General features: G+C 47.8%; 2 protein-coding genes across 8 annotated transcripts; both read left to right on the top strand.

The window, feature by feature from the left end:
• LOC110393238 (3-mercaptopyruvate sulfurtransferase-like) lies at nt 11-2,913 on the top strand. The gene is made up of 3 exons (XM_021385874.1): nt 11-156; nt 717-1,350; nt 1,911-2,913. The coding sequence occupies exons 2-3, from the start codon at nt 756-758 to the stop codon at nt 2,207-2,209; spliced, it is 894 nt and encodes a 297-aa protein (XP_021241549.1). The 5' UTR covers nt 11-156; nt 717-755; the 3' UTR covers nt 2,210-2,913.
• On the top strand, nt 3,042-18,245 carry KCTD17 (potassium channel tetramerization domain containing 17). Of its 7 annotated transcripts, XM_021385897.1 has the most exons (9): nt 3,042-6,016; nt 9,518-9,665; nt 10,317-11,229; nt 11,799-11,907; nt 13,664-13,755; nt 14,723-14,818; nt 15,143-15,268; nt 15,997-16,127; nt 17,547-18,245. In XM_021385897.1, exons 3-8 carry the CDS (start codon nt 11,008-11,010, stop codon nt 16,078-16,080), a joined length of 729 nt encoding a protein of 242 aa, XP_021241572.1. In that variant the 5' UTR covers nt 3,042-6,016; nt 9,518-9,665; nt 10,317-11,007; the 3' UTR covers nt 16,081-16,127; nt 17,547-18,245. The 7 variants fall into 7 exon arrangements, with proteins under 7 accessions (XP_021241572.1, XP_021241598.1, XP_021241593.1 ...); XM_021385923.1 differs by having other exon boundaries at nt 11,157-11,229; nt 15,997-18,245; XM_021385918.1 differs by lacking the exon at nt 15,997-16,127.

Here is an 18,966-nt window from a genome sequence, read left to right as displayed (position 1 = left end):
GGAGCGAGGCCCACCCCTCTACGCGCACACACACATACAAAATGGCGGCACGGGGGCGGGCGGCACCGCCCCTCTGGGAGGGTCCCGTCTCCCGCCCCCTGAAGCGGAGTAGGCCACGATTGTCGGGGAGCTGCTCGGCAGAGGCCCGGCACGGAGGTACAGGGCGTTGTGCCTTCACCTTCTGTGCGCGGGGTGCTCGGGGCGGTGGGTGCTGCGGGCTGAGCCTCCCTCGGCGCGGGACCCCTCTCAGAGTCCTGGGGCTGCCTTGCTTCCTTGGTGCTGCTGTCAGTGCTGGGTGTGAAGGGCCCTGGGCATAGCTGCTTGGTGCAAGGCTTGGGTTGAGCTCTGTGAGACTCTTTATTCCCAGGGCTGGAACATTGTGCCAGGAGAGGTTTAGATTGGATATTAAGAAAGATTTCTTCTTAGAAAGAGCAGTGCTGCACTGGCACAGGCTGCCCAGGGACCCTGGAGGTGTTCCAGAACCGTGTGGATGTGGCACTGAGGAACATGGTCAGTGGGCACCGTGGGGATGTGCTGGTGGTTGGACTAGGTGATCCTAGAGGTATTTCCCAACCTTAATGATTCTATGTTTGCAAACTTCTCGCTGTAGGCTTAGCTAGCATCTCAGTACATACACAGGGCTTCGGTACCTAAATATGTCTTTGGTTGCTTTTTATGAGGCTGTCTTCTAACTTGTAGCTTTCTTGCTTTTGTAGACAGGTGTCTCAGGCAGTCTCAGCCAGGATTTGGGAGCGATGTCACAACAACTGCTCTACCGTGCTCTGGTTTCTGCTAAATGGCTTTCAGAAGCCATCAAGTCCAAGCAAACGGGGCAGGCCTTGAAGGTTGTGGATGCATCTTGGTATTTGCCAAAGATGAAGCGTGACCCGAAGCAGGAATTTGAGGAGCGCCATATCCCTGGTGCAGTTTACTTTGATATTGACCAGTGCAGCGATCGTACTTCACCTTATGATCACATGATGCCTAAGGCCGATGACTTTGCTGAGTATGTGGGGAAGCTGGGTGTGGGGAATGATTCCCATGTTGTGGTGTATGATGGCAGCGACCAAGGTCTCTTCTCAGCACCACGGGTGTGGTGGATGTTCCGGGTCTTTGGACATGAAGCAGTTTCCCTTCTAGATGGTGGCCTGAAGAACTGGCTGCGCGAGGGATTTCCGCTGAGCTCTGGGAAAACTCAGGTAGCTCCCGCTGAGTTCCACGCCACCTTGGACAAGTGCATGGTGAAAACCTACGAGGACATCTTAGATAACTTGGATTCCCATCGTTTCCAAGTTGTGGATGCGCGTGTTGAAGGACGGTTCCGGGGAATAGAGCCAGAGCCTCGAGATGGTAATGTACCTGCTGAGATAGTGGCATACTAAGCTAGGGTAGTAAGGGGACTTATTTAAGGTGTTCTGACTCTTGTAGAGGTAGGGATGGGAAATGTGGTTCTCCTTCATGGGATAGTTCTTGAAACAATGTATTCATGTGTTCTCCTTGCCCTTTGACTGGCTGGTGCTCTTTGAAAACTCAGGAATGGGGTAGCTTTTTCTTTTTTTTTTTATTTGGTTTGGTTTGTTTTTCTTGAAGGGCTGGGATGAGGAAAGCAGTTCTCATACACTTCAAAGATGTGTATTAGTCTCTCCATGTACTGGTGCTCCTCTTCCATCAGAGGCACCTGTGGAAGTGCTTCAGTGAGAGGCTCTGCAGTGTGGGTTGCTCTGATGGAGGGAAGATGTGGAGGGAATTGAGAGGAAGAACAGAACTCTTAACAAAAATTAATGCTATGATTTCGTTTAAACAAAATACATTAAACAGTAAACACCCCTTGTGAAATACAGAATGAGTTTTGTAGTAGAATTCTCCCAAACAATAGAAGTTAATTCCTATGTCTACTCCTTTTCTTTCAGGTATTGAGCCTGGTCATATCCCTGGCTCCCTGAACATCCCCTTCACCAGTTTCCTCACAGAGTCTGGGTTAGAGAAGACCCTGGAGCAGATCAGAAGTCTGTTCCAAGAGAAGAAAGTGGACCTCTCAAAGCCTCTGGTAGCTACGTGTGGCTCTGGGGTCACTGCCTGCCATGTGGCTCTGGGGGCATACCTCTGTGGCAAACCAGATGTTGCTGTGTACGATGGGGCCTGGGTGGAATGGTACATGAGGGCGCAGCCTGAAAATATTATTTCTGAGGGAAAGGGGAAGACTGTGTAATGAGCTGCTTCATCTCTTATTCATACAGATAATCTGCCTTGAAACAGGATTTGGGAAAAGATGAGTTTATATATTCCTGGTTAAGTGTCATGAGGTGAAGGTGTTGGGCAACACGTATGGGCACATGGTGCTTTGGCATTTTTGCCTTCCCCAACCCTTTGGGAGCATAAAGATGACCTGGGCAGCCTGCTCTAGGTGAGCATGCATGAGCAGGTGGGTTGGCCGAAGTGATCTCCAGAGCTCTCTTCCAACCTCAACCATTCTGTGGTTCTGTGACCTCTTTACAGTTTCGTATGGAAAGGAGAGAGCATTGGTGGCGGTACAGGAACGTAACTGAGTCAAGCCAAGCTTGTGACTCAAGGCATTCACCATGTTTAATCACAGGATGGTAATATTTGTATAACTGTGCCTCATGGTCTTACTCTCTACCTCTGTCCTAGAAGCCAGCCATACACATCAGGGCTGTTTGGGGTAAAAACCCAGGGGAAAAAAATAAAGCTTTTAAAGGAGGAAGTGTGACTTCCAAGTTGGCACTCATTGAGGTTAGAGATTAAGTTTGCATTTCTTCTTATATTTGGACTCTTAATTACAATGTGTATGTTTAGCCAATTTTGTACCCCCATGGCTCAAAATCCTCCCCCTTTAAAAAAAAAAAAAGATGCTGGAATTTAAAAAAAGAGCAAATAAACATTTGTTTCAAGGTCTTTCTGCTGAACAGAGCTTATGTAAGTGTTGCTTGGGTGAATTCTTCCCAGGAAATTGTCTAGATTATTCACATGAGGTGTTTCCTTTTCAAGGAGTAGAGCTATTTCTCTTACCCTCAGTGAGCTCTCTGGACCTGTGAAGGTAATGGTATGCCTTTTTCTTGTGACTTTTGCCTTCTCCCTTCTTACAGTCCTTGCTTGTTTGTTTTTTGATTTTAAACTCCTTGTTAGTCAATCCCAGTTCTGTTCCTCAAGGTCTAAATGTCAGTTCACATAGTGAAAACTGGGCTGTATGGGTGTCACATCCTGTCAGTGAAATGTGAAGGGGAAGGAAAGAGTGATCAGATGCACCTTTTTCTATGAGCGTTCCCATTCTTTCCACGAGGCTTACCGTGTAACCTTAAAAAACATAGTGCAACTCTAACCTACAGCAGAATAGCTCAAAATGGCAGGATTTTTTTTTCCCCCATGATTATTGTCTTATATTTGAGAGCTGAAATCTTCCTAGGTATCCCTGCCACTGTTCAACAGTGTGTTTTACTTAGGATTTTCTCCCTTCTTAAAGAAAGTCTGCACCTATTGTGACTCGTAAATGAGGTTCTGCTCTTGGGCACGCAGCAACATGTGCCTGTTGATAACAGAGATGATGTGGTCATGCTTTCTAGTGAATGCTTATAGTCACAAATTTGCAGGGTCCCTACCAAGGCACTGAATCCAGCAGCTGGATCCTGTTCCATTGGAGAGGGTTTATTCTCTGGCTTACATGGACACAGGCTCCATTTTTGTGGATATCCTGTGGAGTCAAGAATTCTACTGTTCAGATGATTTCTTCCTTTTTTCTACCCATCCACACACACATTCTGACCCTTTTCCACCACCTTGCCCCCCTACTTCCAGTGATTGAAAACATTAAATTGCCTTAGTTGTGTTTTGTCTAGCGACTTAGCTCCTTAGGGTCTTGGGGCTGACACTGTAGCAAGTGGTGAGTATACAGAGTGCACAGGAGTCTGAAACAAGTGACCTTTAAGGATGCAAAGCAAGACGCAAATTTGAATAAAATAATAAAGCTTTATCTTTGCCAGCTTCCAGTTAGAAATTTGGGATTAAACTTCCCCAGAGAGCTTCTTTTTGCAGGTTGCATCACATCTTGAAAATTGTGAAGGCTTACCATTCTGGATCAGCTTCTGATCTAATTGGCTGTTTAATTTTATTCTTCCTGCTAGGGAAAGATTTTCTAGTCCCATGCTTTATGGATTTCCCCACCCATCTAATTGCTATGTTTGCAAAGGCTGGTAGCAACACTTTGCTTTAATCCAAGTGGGGCAATTTTCTGGCAACTGTTTCCTGCAGTAGGAAGGGAGGAACTGGTCATGTAGGACATCTGATGCTTTTTCTAACTGACAGCACTTGAAAAAGGCTTCTTAAGCTGAAGTATGGTATTGAGATAAAAATGGAAGGATAGGCACCGGTGTGGATCAGTTGGTAGGTTTTAAACTCTCTGTGGATGGGCCTCCCAGTGTGAGCAACAAGAACCCTGCTTCTTAAGGCACCTTAAATATATTTGTACAGACAGCATTGTCTAATATGGCATCCTATAACAGGACCTGACCTCTGACATCTTTTCAGGATTTTTAGCTTTTTCCTCCACCAGCCAAGCTAAGATCTTTATGTGTGGTAGGTCTTCAAGGTTTAACTTTCTGGGTGTGGTGGGGAGGTGTGGCAGATTTTGTCAATATGTACAAACGGGCAAACAGGAGTGCTGCGCCTGCCCTGCTTCTCCGTGAGAATTTAGTTCTTAGTGAGAATGAACGCATTCTTTCAGTGTTCATCATTTACAGTAGATGCAGGGGGCTAGCTTTGTCTTTTGTCCTTTTGGAGTATCTGGCACGCTGCTGTGCTGCCCTTGTTTCTTTTTGGGACGAAAACCTTGGGGTTAGTGGGAATCTCTGCTTTCTCTTGATCCTGAGTTTCTTTCCTCTATCGTGTGTGTCAGGCAGAGGTGTCTGGTGCAGCCCAGCAAGTCACCTGGAGATGACAAAGTGAAAGATTTCCCTCTCCCCATGCTTTGTGTTTTGACTGTGTGACTCTATGGCATCCAGCAGGGCCCTTCCCCTCTCTGGTAAGTGTGCCAAGACTTGCGGAACTCAACTGCTCTTTTCCCTGCTGCCTTTATAATTACAAAATCTTCTCAGCAGTTTTTCAGCTTCCCAGCTTTCAGGAAATCTTTTACCAAGCACTTAGCTTTGCTTTGATTTCCCCTCTCAGGAGAAACTGAGAACTTCCTCCCCACACCAAGATATTTTGTGTTTTTGGTGTATGCCCTGTTACATCATATACACAAAATCTGTCCCAGACAGTATTCTGATGTTCTCCCTCCCTTTAGCTGAGATCTGTTCTCACACTGCAAAGAACTAGGAACACTGTGGGGACTGAGACAAAGTTTTCAAAGCCTAGAAACTGCAAAAGCCTATTTTGAGCCATAACAGATGCTACTGGACATATGGAACAGCTGAGGGGACTTACACTAGGACTAAAAATGTTCTACAGATCTTTATGTCTCTGACTCAGTGGGTGGGTTTCCTATGGAACTGGAAACAGGGAAGGGGAGAAGTGAAGGTGAATGCGAATCACTAATGTTCATAACTCGTCTCTGGAAAATTTGCTGTTGTGAAAGGGGAATAGCTTATCTTGGGTAAGATAGCATTCTTAGTGGATGAGAAGTAGCCTAAAAATCAACCCTTATATTAGAAGAAGGTCATGTTGACCTGTGGCTAACTTCAGGCTTGAGCTTTTCCAGCTCTGTGTAAATCTGAGAATTTGAGGTCAACATGTAAACTTTTTATTGGCATATTTTACTATCTGTAATGCTTTTACAAACAGTAAAAGCAGTTTGGGACTTGTGAGCAAACAGTCTGGTCAGTGGATAACCCTGTGCCTCTTTCAGAGCACAGCTCAGCTTCGAGAGTTTGAGTATTCCCAACCCTGCAGGGATAGGACCGTGGTGGCGATGGCTTGGGTCTGCTCTGCACCTGGCACCATAGCAGTGTGTGCATTATGTGGAGCAGTAGTAATGGAGAGAGAGAGGAAGCACTGCAGCTGCTTGGTAAGTTCGCTCGTGGATCTGAATTCAGTGGGAAAGGAAAATCATAGAACCACAGAATCACTAAGTTTGGAAAAGACCACTAAGATCACCTAGTCCAACCGCCAGCCCATCCCCACCATGCACACTGACCACGAGCCTCAGTGCCACATCCACACGGTTCTGGAACACCTCCAGGGACTGTGACTGCACCACCTCCCTGGGCAGCCTGTGCCAGTGCAGCACCACTCTTTTGGAGAATAAATTTTTCCAAATATCCAATCTGGACCTCTCCTGTCACAGCTTAAGGCCGTTTCCTCTTGTCCTATTACTGTTTCCTGGAGAAGAGGCCAATCTCCATCTTGCTATAGCTTCCTTTCAGGTCATGAGAGTGATAAGCTGAGTCTCCTCCAGACTGAATAATCTCAGCTACTCCCCCCAGGACTAGTGCTCTAGACCCTTCACAGTTCCATTACCCTTCCTTGGACACACTCCAGGGTCTCAGTGTCTTTCTTGGACTGAGGGGCTCAAAACTGAATACACTACTTGAGGTGCAGCCTCACTAGTGCCAAAATACAGAGGGACAATCACCTTCCTGGTCCTGCTGGCTGCTTTATTTCTGGTGCAAGCCACAATGCCATTGGTCTTCTTGGCCACCTGGGCACACTGCTGGCTCGCATTCGGATGGCTGTTGACTAGTAACCCCAGATCCTTTACCTCCAATTAGCTTTCCAGCCACTCTGCTCCAGTCCTGTGATGTTGCATGGGGTTGTTGTGTCCAAAGTGTGGGACCTGGCACTTGGTCTTGTTGAAGTTTGTACAGTTGGCCTCAGTCCATTGATCCATCCTATCCAGTTCCCTCTGTAGGGCCATCTGCAAACTCACTGAGGGTGCACTTAGTTGCCTTGTCCAATAAAGCTCTTAAACAGGGCCAGCCCCAGCACTTACCACTGGAGAGTACCACTCGTGACTGGTTACCTTCTGCATTTAACTTCAGAATGCCAAAGAGTGGGCGCTGCTCTCCTCTTATGATTCTCCATCAATGCATAGCTCATGTTTTGATCACAGGTCTGGCCATATAAGACACTCTTCTGTCTCTGTAGCTCCCTCTCAATCCCTTTTCCCCCGTTCTGGTGCCAGGCGTTCTGTCACGTATGGAGATTCTCACCTTCCAGGAACATGACCGTGTCCCTCACATGCACCTCCCGCTCCATTTCATCACACATTTGCAACACAGCTCCAACTTCTATAGGGATTAAGCATGAACAGTTCTCTGATGACAATCCTACAGTCTCATGCTCCTCACCTGTCTTCTTTATTCCCCGCCACCTTCTTCCTTCCCTGGTTCTGTGCAGTCCCGCTGCATTATTTCACCCTTGTGTTCCCTGTGGGCCATTTGTTCCCCCACAAACTTTCCCAAATCCCAAGGCAGCACCACTGTCTCTTCCCACAGCACTGTTTCTTCCCGCTAATGACCACTGCATGAGTGATGGTAATCACTGTTATTTGCAGGGATTTGTCTTGGTTCTCCGATTTCTTCTGGTCCTAGCACACCACTAGGTGCTATTAACATGTTATTCTGTACATAACTACATTGCTCACAAGAACTGGAGAAAGATCAGCTCGCCTGTGTGCCATGGGACTTTTCCTTGTCCAACATGCCTGGCTCAGCTGGCAGTCAAACTGAACTCTGCTGGTTACAAGTGAATTGTCTTCTCATCACCATGTCCCACGTAGGGATTTTCCTTTGCTCAATTTGCTGTGGGCTGAATGGCAAATATCAGTGTTACTTGCCCTCCCCCGCAGAGAAGAGAGGAGATGATTTCTTCTCCAGTGCCTCATGCCACAGCGTGTTCATTAACTAAATGATTGTGCAGGTTGAAACTCAGATGCATTCACAGTCCGCCTGAGTGGTGACACTGCCTATGCCGACCCATAGTAATTCCTTCTCCCACTGATGCTCCAAAACTCAACAGTTCCTAAAAGCAGCTCCACAGATTCATTGATGTGTTGCATGCGATGTACCCAGCTGGACTCTTCGGGCTGTGATGTATGTGTACTGAATGCTGCAGTGTCTGCGGCTTTCTGCAGCTTTTCGCAGCAGGCCTGCTGGCTGCTGAACAAAGAATCTCTCAGTTTACCCCTTCCCATTTTACCTTTGTCCTTGTTCAGGCCCACTGCCTATCTACACAGTGGCTGCCCTGCCACAGTTCCCTTCCCCTGGTCTGTCTGTGCAACTGGTCCCGTCCCTGTGATCAGCTTTGTGTTCAGTGGGGCTGTATGGCATTGCATAGTCATGTTGCTCTCTGTAAGCTCTTGCTTGCTTCTGTCTCTGTGCAAATGTTTTGTGTATAGTTATCATCAAAGCAGGAAGAACAGCCGTTTATTATTCAAATCTATTTCTCTTCTATTGCTTAATTTCAATGGACCTTAATAAGGGCAGCTCAGAACTATGTCTGGTGACGATGTGCAAATCAGGCTCTTATTTAGCCCACCTCAACTACTCATTACAGCATTTCAGTTGGTAACTCACCCTGGACTGGCTTCTTCCTGAAAGAGATTTTCACTTAGTACAAGAAACTCCCTGGCCTGAAGGAGTTCCAGTAAAACTCACGCTGTCTATTGCAGAAAACAAGGGATGGGGTTGATGTACCTTGACCTCTTTTCGTACTTACATGTTACTACTTCAGACTGAACTACTTGCCTTTCACCCCATTGCCCTGGAGTGAGCAAGTGTTGGCTACAGATGGAGACTAGCACTGATGAAAGAAGGTGTGCTCTGAATACAGGCCATCCCTGACCCATGAGCAGCATTGGCATGGGAGAGGTTGGGGAGGAAGGCATCAAAAACAAGGGATTGGACCTAAAATGGAGAGAGAGACTGAGGGGCTGTGAAACAGGCTTGAAGGAAAGGGAGGCAAGTTGAACCCTTGATAGAAAAAGGAACAAAACAAAGGCAGGGCAGATTTCTTGGGGGGGAAGATAAGGGGTAGTAGGCTGCCACCTTCAACCGCTGCATTCATATCAGGGACCCACAGTCCTCCTTCTCTGCCTCTGCTGCAGCTGTGGCCAGAACTGACAGGATCTCATATTCCTAACACACTGGAGTACAATGCAAAGCTCTCAGATATGCCATGGCTCGACTCAGAGCCAAAAGTAGGAAGGAAACAGTCTCACAGCCCAGAGCTGTGTTGTGCTGTGTGATGCTTCAGCTCAGGTTGGTGGCAGTCTGAGCATCCCTGATGTCTTCTGCTACTCAGTGGAGAGTGGCCCAGGGGCTGGGGACTAATTTGATAACGGACCTGCTCAATGCAAGTAGGAAAAAAAAAATTAACTTCTCCCCGTTAATGGTCACTATAGAGCTGGCAAGCTCTTGATATAAATTAAAGGAGATCCAAAGTTATTTGAATTTACACCCTGCAGCAGCTGAATTTTTCCTGTGCTTAAATTAGCTGGAGGTCAGCAATTTCAAAACCTTTTCCTTGTTACCCTCTCTTCCCCCCTCCCCTTTGCATTTCTCCACAGAAGGAGCAAAGTACACAGTTATACCATCTTTGTCAAGAGAATTCTGGGTAATTTGGGGGAAGGGTGACGCTACGCTCGTGTTCTGTGATGATAAAAGGGAGTGATTATTAAGCAAAAGAAAAGAGAGAATGAAGAAAAGACAAAAAATGTGAGTAAAACATGATCTTTTCTTTTTTCCACTCTCTTCCCTCCAGTACCCCCACCTCAAAAGACCCAAGATCTAGGTGAAAGAACAAAGTGTCTGCAGGGCACAATGGTGTCTCTGCACTGCTGCATTGCCCTGGCAAGGAAGGGCCACAGAGTTGCTTTAGGTGAAGGAAGACTTCGGGCCACATTCAGGTGAAACATCAGCCTTTCCATCCCCAGTGTGCTTCAGCTGCTGGCAAGCACAGTTGTGTTTAGGTAGGAGAGGGAAAAGCAGAGCTGCTGGAGAAAGAACTTATTCAAGTCATGTCCATGCCAAGGACTGCATTTGAATGGAGTCCCTGGGGTATGAGCTGCCGAGCTCCATGCTTGACTTGGCAGGAGGAGTGGCAGAGGCAGGGCTGTGCTCAGCAAGGAGTGATTGGCAGACTGGTATCAGCATGTGGTATGCCTGGGGAAGAGGTAAAGATCCATGCAGAGCAGGGTTAAAATCTGAGCTCACTGAAGCCAAGACAGCATCAGAGCTGGGAAATAGTCAGTGATCTCTGTCTGGAATGATTGTGACAGTAGGACCATACCAGGGGGGAGGGGGAACATTTGCTGAATCAGCAACTCTTCTGAGTCAGAAGAAAAATTATTCCTGCCCCCCTGCCAGCACTTCATGCAGATCCAAGATACCGTTCCCAGAAGAATCCCTACATATGTTAGCAAGAAGACAACTGTCTGCACATTTTGCAGCAAGAACAGCGTGGCAACTGATGCAGCACTGTGCTGTGAGCCTGCGGTAATGTATCTCCTGAAGGGAAAGCTGTGGAGTGCAGTGCTGATGGGCTTAATCTGCTGGCTGCCAGAGATCAGAGATCTTCCTTCTGACTCCAGGGAAGCTTTCCTGCAAGACCCACGACTCAAAGCAAGCAAATGACTAGCTGTAGGGTCACGGTTGAGTATTACAGCATCCCCTTTTGCAGGGACAGCTGGCTGGAAAAACTACAGTTCCCAGCACCCTTTTGTACATGTCCCTGCAAACTACAGTTCCCAGAACCTTTTCATGAGCCAGGGAGGGTGTACATGGAAGTAAATGCCGAGGAATTTTGCATAGCACCCCATACTTTCAGAGAGCTGGCCAGCCCTCGGTTAGTGAAAACTTAAACAGAGGAAAAGCCAGGGAGCATTGAGGCTGTGGTTTTGCTCACCCCTCATTACTGCAGCGCAGAGCATCCTTCTCGCCCTGGGCAGACGCAGGGAGGATTCTTGCCCCTAAGGGAAACACGGCTTCTGCGGAAGGAGAGCAGACAAACTACAGATCCCAGAATTCCCTGGCAGGCAGCACCTGCGGCAGTCCCTGCATGCCAGGGGGGATGAGGATGTGGATGGAGGGCGGGGAAGAGATGATGGGTGCTGCGGGGCTGCACTGCGGCTGGGACCCTCCCCCGATTGGTGCCCAGGCCAAGTGGGTGAGGCTCAATGTGGGGGGCACCATCTTCCTTACCACCAGGCAGACCCTGTGTCGGGAGCAGAAATCTTTCCTGTGTCGCTTGTGCCAGGGCGAGGAGCTGCAGTCGGACCGGGTAAGGCAGCTGGATTGCCTCCTGCACCATGCCCCTCTGAGCACGGGGAGGGCTGGAGGGCTACAGGGCTGGAGCCAGACCCCAACAGCTGAAGGAGTAACCCAGAGAAAAATACCCTCACTTTCTTCCCTTTTCCCAGGAAGAATTTTCTCTTGCCGGATACTGCCCGGCTGTGTTGTAGCCCAGCACCTAATTTCCCCACCTGGGGAAAAGCAAGGCCACCTCCCTTCCACCCCTGCTGCACCATCACCCCAGATGCCCTGGGTGTACCTCCTGGATGTACCTGCCTGACTCAACCCTTTTCCCTATGAGGGGTCTCTGCTCCCTCACACCAGGCCTGTACGCACGGTTGCAGAAGAAGCCTGAGGTCAGTTTTTTTTGGCTTTCCCAGCTGGGTTGGTCCATGCTGAGATGGGCATTCTGAGCATAATAATGCAGGACTTAAAATCTGAGTGAAGCTGTCGTGGCTATCATCTCTCTATAGTATATCTCAGGAGAGTGAATTGCAGATGAGTGCAGGTCAAGATGTCCCACATTTTTTCACCTCATGGTCTACCTCTGTTTGCTAGGATGAGACCGGTGCATACCTAATAGACCGGGACCCTACTTACTTTGGACCCATCCTGAATTTCCTCCGTCATGGGAAGCTGGTCCTGGATAAAGATATGGCTGAAGAGGGTGAGTCTTGGAGCTCAGAAGCGTCTCACTTAACCACTGCTGAAGCAGCACAGTAGGATTTGTACTTGATCTCCTTGTCTCTCATTATCCTTCTGAAGATTGGTGTGGGAGATTTGAGAAGGCCATCCCTGCAGCTCTTGGAAAGCATGTTCCCTTCACTAAGTGGGAACGGAGCAGGTGGAGAAGGCATCCTGCATGTACTGAGGCTTTATGGCTGTTAGTTGAGCAGAGGTGTCACTGAGATGGAGCAGACTAGGTCTCTCATCCTTGATAAACCATTTTGTTACCTGTTCCTGATACGCTTTTAACCAGGCTTTGTGACTGAGGTTTGTGTTAATGACTGAGTGTTTCTAATTAGGAGTGAAAACCCAGAAGACCAAACAGACCAACTGACTGTAGTAAACCCCATAATTAATCAGTGACATGTAATGTATGCTAATAGTGCTCTGATGGGTTGTGGACTGCAGCAATTCCAGTGGAGCAAGCCAAACAAACCAATCCCTCATTTGATGTTGACAGGGAGTCCAATAGGATAACTCAGTAACATCATCATGGTGTTACGAGCCAGCGATCCCCCAGTGCCTCATTATTTTTTGGATGTTAGGGACTAACAAGCAGCCAATTTCAAAGACAGGCTGTGCTGTCCAGCCCTTGCCAAGCACAGTTTCTGCAGGTTCATTAGCCTTCTTGCCTCTCTTACATATTTTTTACCAAGGAGTGTTTTATTCAGAATCATTTTATGAGTTGTAATGCAGAAAAATATATCTAAGAAATAGTACAGAATTATAACAAACACGATTCAGAGATGTTCCTTACTTGTCATTGATTGTCACCCTCGGGTCAGACAGAGTTCAGCCAAGGCTTTTAACACCAGATCTGAAACGTAAACAGGAGTCTTGTTCTGTTCACAGCTTATCTGTTGCCTTTTGCTCCTGCCACAGACAGGCTGGCATGAAACCAACCCATTAGAGGGTTCATGGCTGAATGAGGGGCTCTGAATGGGTCTGAGTGCTCAGGTAGAGAAGGATCAAATCCCCACCAGCACTGTCTGCATGTTGATCTGGGAGCACATGAATGTTCGTTCCTGGCCTCCTTCCCCTCAGTAACCCACTGAGAACCAACCTCCCTTTCCCTGATGGCTTATTAGCAAGCAGGAGGGTCTCAGGAGAGGTGAAGGATGCAGACACCATGCAGAAAGATCAAAACAGTTCTCTGTTTGCCTGCTTTGTGATGAAGCACAGGTGAGAGAACCAAAGGTTGAAGTCATATGGGGCTGCAACTCTAACCGGCCCAGGAGGAAAGATGGAATTTTCTGGGTTCTTTTGCTGGAAAACTCAGAACAAGTTCTGGTTCTCTGCCTTCCAAAGAGGGCCTGAGCAAAGTGATAAATAGTGGTCACTGAGAGCATGGATCCTATATTTATTCTCCTTGGCCTGTAACCCAAAAGTCGATTTCGGACTCTCAGGGAACACCTCCTCCTCCCTGGGAATATATTGGCACCAACTTTCACTGTTTCTGGAGTAGTAGACAGCGTAAAGAAATTGGGGTGAGCAGTAGAACACAAAACAAGAGAGCCCGTGCTCAATTCTCTGCAGTAAGGATTTCAAGCAACAGGAACCTGTTAAAGTTCTGAGCAAGGCTTGGGTATCGTTTCTTCAAAGGGACATAACCTTGGGAAGTGTACTTGGAGTTGTTTTTTTGGCTTGCAAGGCAATCTGGCTGTTAACTTTGTGGTTTCTCTGTCATTCTTTCTTAGGAGTCCTGGAGGAAGCAGAGTTCTATAACATCGGCCCTTTAATCCGGATAATTAAGGATCGACTGGAGGAGAAGGACTACACAGTGACTCAGGTATTGTGGGAAATGGCAAACAAAGATAGTGAAGGAAGGAGGAAATGCTGAAAGGGAGAAGTAAATCTAAAGGGAGAGCAGATGTGGGAGAGGCAGCAAGGAGTGGAAAGAAGCAACTAATTAGAGTTTATTTGCTAATCTCTGTTTAGCAAAATCTTGCTTGGGGACAGGCTAACACCAATTTAATCACAATAAACAAGTTCCACATTTGTTTTGCAGCTCCAGAGGTAGTGCTAGATGTAGCCTCTGAAACCAAATTGGCTTCTGGAAGAAACCTGCTAGTTGCTGTGAGATATGGAAAGATGTTTGTGGTGAGAGAGGAGGTGTTGTGGGAAGGAGTACTCTGGTATGGGGAGTCCTGAGAGTGTAATCACAGTGAAGAGTATGGGGATACTTCTAGAGAAACCTGAAGGGAACAGGTGAAGAAATGTCTGTAGAAGAGTTAAATGCACAAAATGAGGCTCAAGGAATCAATTCTGTGGCACAATCACACCTTGTCTTGGCTAATAACCTTTTCAAAACTGTCTTCTGGGATTCTTAACTGATACCTCACTTTTCATCATGTCTGCCTTAGGATGTAAGCCTCCAGCAATGCAATCACTTTGTGCTTGCAAAACCCCATCAGCATTTGTGGCATTTGCATAAATGACTTTGTAATGATAAACGCAAACTCCCTGTTGGAAAGAGCCCAGTATCTTCTGAGGACATTGCAAGAAGCTCTCAGCTCAGTCCCTTCCCTCCAAAACTGATAGCATTGTTCTTGCTCCCCAAAACAGCACAGTACAAGGCTTGGTTGTGGTTTTCACCCCATCTTTAATTTGGGGCATGGTGAGAAGGATAGGTCTGTAAAGAAGGGGTGCTACCACTTCCTTCTGCAGGTGGGCAATGGCCTTTAGCATTTGACCTTGTCATGGTTTTATGATTTTCGGTCATTGGCCAACATCCTTGTCTGCAATTTTGTTGTCAGGTGCCTCCTAAGCATGTCTACCGTGTGCTACAGTGCCAGGAAGAGGAGCTCACTCAAATGGTTTCCACAATGTCGGATGGATGGTGCTTTGAGCAGGTATGGGGAGGATAGAGGAGGAGAGTGAGTTGTTGTCTTTTGGAATACAGATGGATACAGCCTCCAGGCAAGGCACCTTCCCTAGCTGGGAATATTGGATCAGTTGCTGCTGATGCTATCACACCTACTGTCTCTTCTCTCTTCTCTTGAAGCTTAGAGGACGTTCCTTGTTCTCTGTGCTTACTCAACCTAGTTATAAGGCCTGCCTACTGGAGGCAGGGACTGGAGTCAGTCATGCTGAGTGGTGAGCTTTCTCCCCTACTCCCTAGGTGAAGTGGAAGTTTGCAGTAACGTGTTTGTTATCATTTCTCTTGTCTTCTCTAGCTTGTGAACATTGGCTCCTGCTACAACTATGGGAATGAGGATCAGACAGAGTTCCTGTGTGTGGTCTCCAAGGAGCTGTACAGCTCTCCCAATGGTCTGAGCTCTGAATCCAGCCACAAAGTCAAGGTGAGACCAACTTCACTATGGCCTTTCTCCTATTGCTTATGAAACAGTTTGCTCTTGTTCACCCCCTCTTCCTTTCTTCTCTCCACTGTGACTGTGGAGCATTCAGTAGTGAAATAGATGGTGATATACAGGGTCTTCTCATGGTGTTCAGCACCACAGCATTACACCCATGGCCCAAAACAAGGAATGCATGTGTTCCAAGTGGTGGTGCCTAGCTGTGTGTGGCAAATAGCTTTACTAAGTGACTCTGGCACTTCTCACGCTTCTCTAAAATCCCCCTCATATCTCCTCATGACCATGCTGTGTGTTTCACTCTACCATTAGGCTGTGATTTCCCCAAAGGCTCTGCAGCATTCTCATTCCTTGTTGAGTCCCAGTCTAAGGGACAAGAGGTCACTTGCTCCCCTTTGTAGGGAAGGACAAGAACATATGGCGTTGCATGACATCCTGTAGACACCTAGATTCAAGAAGAGGCACTAGCAACTGATGGAAGCTGTTGGGCAGTGGGATCACAACACTTGTAAGGATAGCCCTTATATGATGCTCCAGAACAAGACAAGTCTCTTTGTCCCCTGACCCAGAGCTGTCTTGGCTGTGGGGAAAGGCCCCTTTCTATTTTAGCGTCATGACCACTGCTTCATGCCCTTGTGCGTCAGCCAGAACTGCCATGGCTCATCTTGCAAGTGTCTCCACTCTTTCTTCCCTTTGTCCTGCATGCTGGCCCGCAGAGCACAAAGGAGGACGCGGAGGAGGAAGAACAGGAGATGGAGGAGGAGGCAGAAACAGAAGAGAAAGGTGCAGCAAATCCTTGAGGAAAAAAATAGACTAAACCCCAAGCATAGACCCATCCACCTTTCTGGTGAGAACTCACAACTAGCAGCAGGGAAGAACTAGGGCAGGTGTGGGGTGGAGGGGAATTTTCCCAGGGAGCAGGAGTCTCTCTGGAGATAAAGCTCATAGGGAGGAGTCATTACCTTGGCTGCTGCTTTGTGTTTTTAACTGTTTGATTTATTTATATTTTTGTTTGCAGACTGTCCATGTACTGGACACTCCTTCCTGCTCCCCTCCGTCTCCATCTCCGCACTGTAACCTTCCTTGGACACCCTATCCCATTCCCCAGGCTCCAGCATCCTCCCCTCTGCTCTCTTTGCCCCTCACGGCCTCCTTCCAGCAGACTATGTTCCTGTCTCCCCTCCCAAACCCAAGATTCTGTGTTCTCCCTGCTCAGGGCCCCATCTCTCTTTGCTCCTCACTTTTCCTACTCTGCAGGTATGTTACCTATCTGCACACTCAGATCCTGCCAGTTTGAGCTCTGCATGAGTGACTCACATCCTTCCTTCTTGTGGATAAAGTCCTGGTTTGTAGAGCCTGGGGAGGGGGAAAGCAGGGGGAGGCTGAGTCATTCCTAAGGTGGTTTTTCTGATTCTCATCATATATGTGCCTTCACTTGCCAAGCAGATCTTACAGCTCTGGACTGGAGGCTCTGGCAGCAGCAGGGAAAGCACAACTGGGAGTAAGGAGGAAGGCTGGAGAAGAATGCAAAGCAGGCTGGGGTGGCACAGGGGAATGCCTGCCGTGTGGCTGCCTCCCATGCATGCCAGATAATTTCTCCTGATTGCCATCCATTCCTGCAGCTCCTTTGCCACTCCCTGCTCATGCTTCCCTGGACTTTCCCCCTGCCACCTCTGCCACAGTGACAGTGCAGTGGCAGAGGGTGGTGAAGGTGCAGTGGAAGCTGTGGGTCCCTGCTCCAGATGTTTCTGCAGCTGTGCTTGAAAGGAGACTCTGCTCTGCCTCCTACTGAGGCAGGCTGCCCATCTGCAGCTGAACAAAGAAAGCTTTCATAGGAGGACCCCTCTCTCTAGCTGGAAAACAGATTTCTTGTTGAACTGGTGGTGCTCAGTGCCACTTTCTGTCCTAATGGGGGTACTTGTTAGCTGGATGGCATTTCTCACTTCCTCTGTTTAAGAGCCTCCTTGTTCATGGCTGTGGGACCTGAGTGTTATTCTCTTAAAAGGCAGTGTGTGTAAATCATAGACTTCTCCCTCTTTTTTCTCTTTTCCCCCCACCCTCAATCCTCTTCCTTTCCTTCTTCATTTCCTTTTCCCTTTTCCTTTTCCCGTTTTCCCTTTTCCCTTTTCCTTTCCTTTTTCTTTATATCTTGTTTCCTCTGTCATGTGCTCTTTCCCTTTTCCTGTATCTTGCCCTCCCCTACAGGTTCAGTTGATTTTTTAATAATTTTTTGATTTGTTTTTTTTCTCTCTCTCTCCTTCTCTAGCTGTTACAAGCCAGAGGCCTGAGGATGTGATCCTGACACTACGCTCTAGCCTTTTTATTTCTGCTTGATATCCTTATTTTTGTAAGGTAGCATATGGCAGCCCCTTTGTGCCACAGTGACACCCACAGCCCCCTTCACTCTCCACACTCAGCTATTGACTTTTACAAAGCCATCTCTGCCCGGAGGAGGACAGATGCAGGGGCTGGAGCCCCCTCCTTTGCCTAGCAAAATGGCTTTCTTTTATGTCACAGTGGCCCCTGCTGGGGACATCGGTGATCAACCACTGCAGAACTTTGCTCCCTTCCCGAGCACCGGTGCCCAGATGTGGTGGCACCTGCAGTAGGACCACTCCTTGCCCGTTCAGAGTTGCAGGCAACTGGTCTGGGCTTTTGCCCAGAGGGCAAATGCAGAGCCGCTGCTTTTTTTTTTCTGGGCCACCTGCGCTGCTGGTGGAGTGTCCTTGTCCTGGGTGTCACCTTGATGGTGTCTCTCTCCCTGTCCACTAAACCTCTCCTCACTGGAAGGGTGAGAGGAGGCAGGTGTGTGCTGCCTGGGTACCTGTCGGGGATGCGCTGGTACTTGACAGAAGGTCTGGTAGGACAAGAGCATCCCTGCCTCAGGGAGCCAGGAGTTCACTTCACTGCTGAGTCTGAAGATGCCAGGTTGTAGCTCCTAAATAAATCTCACACTTTCTTCCTCCTTGCTGCCTCTCATTTCAAGTGGTAGAAATTTGGTGCTGGGAGGATGGGCAAAAGGATTGATCACCTGGATCCATCAGAAGTTGAGCCTGCCTTCTGGGCACTGGGGTATCTCCTGCTGCATTTGTGCTGTGTCCCCATGCAGGTGGAGCTACAGAGCAGGTTTGTTAACTGCTATCTGCACCTCTGAATTATAACAGTGAGGACTGCCTATCTAGATAATGGAAAGTTCAGCTCTTCTTGTATTTAGACACACGGGTACGCTTGCCTTCCTCTGCTATGCCTGGGACATAGCTGGGAGGGAGGGCGGGGTTCTGGGGACTTGCACCAGTTTGCCAGTGCCAGGACTGGCGCTTGGTCAAAAAGATCCAAACCCCAAAAGAATTTGTAACATAATAATCATAGAATCATTAAAGTTGGAAAAGACCTCTAAGATCACCTAGTCCAACCACCAGCCCATCCCCACCATGCCCACTGACCACGTCCCACATCCGCATGGTTCTGGAACACCTCCAGGGATGGTGACTGCACCACCTCCCTGGGCAGCCTGTGCCAGTGTAGCCCTGCTCTTTCAGAGAATAAATTTTTCCTGATATCCAACCTGAACCTCTGCTGGTGCAACTTGAGGCCATCAGCTCTCATCCTAAATAGTAGACCATAATAAACCAAATTAGAGCAAAAAAAAAAAAAAAAGAAAAAATCCAAATTATTTTTATTTCTAT

Source organism: Numida meleagris, chromosome 1 (assembly GCF_002078875.1).
Source record: "Numida meleagris isolate 19003 breed g44 Domestic line chromosome 1, NumMel1.0, whole genome shotgun sequence".
In the NCBI taxonomy this organism is placed as follows: Eukaryota; Metazoa; Chordata; class Aves; order Galliformes; family Numididae; genus Numida; species Numida meleagris.
This window is presented reverse-complemented; position numbering and strand designations above follow the sequence as displayed.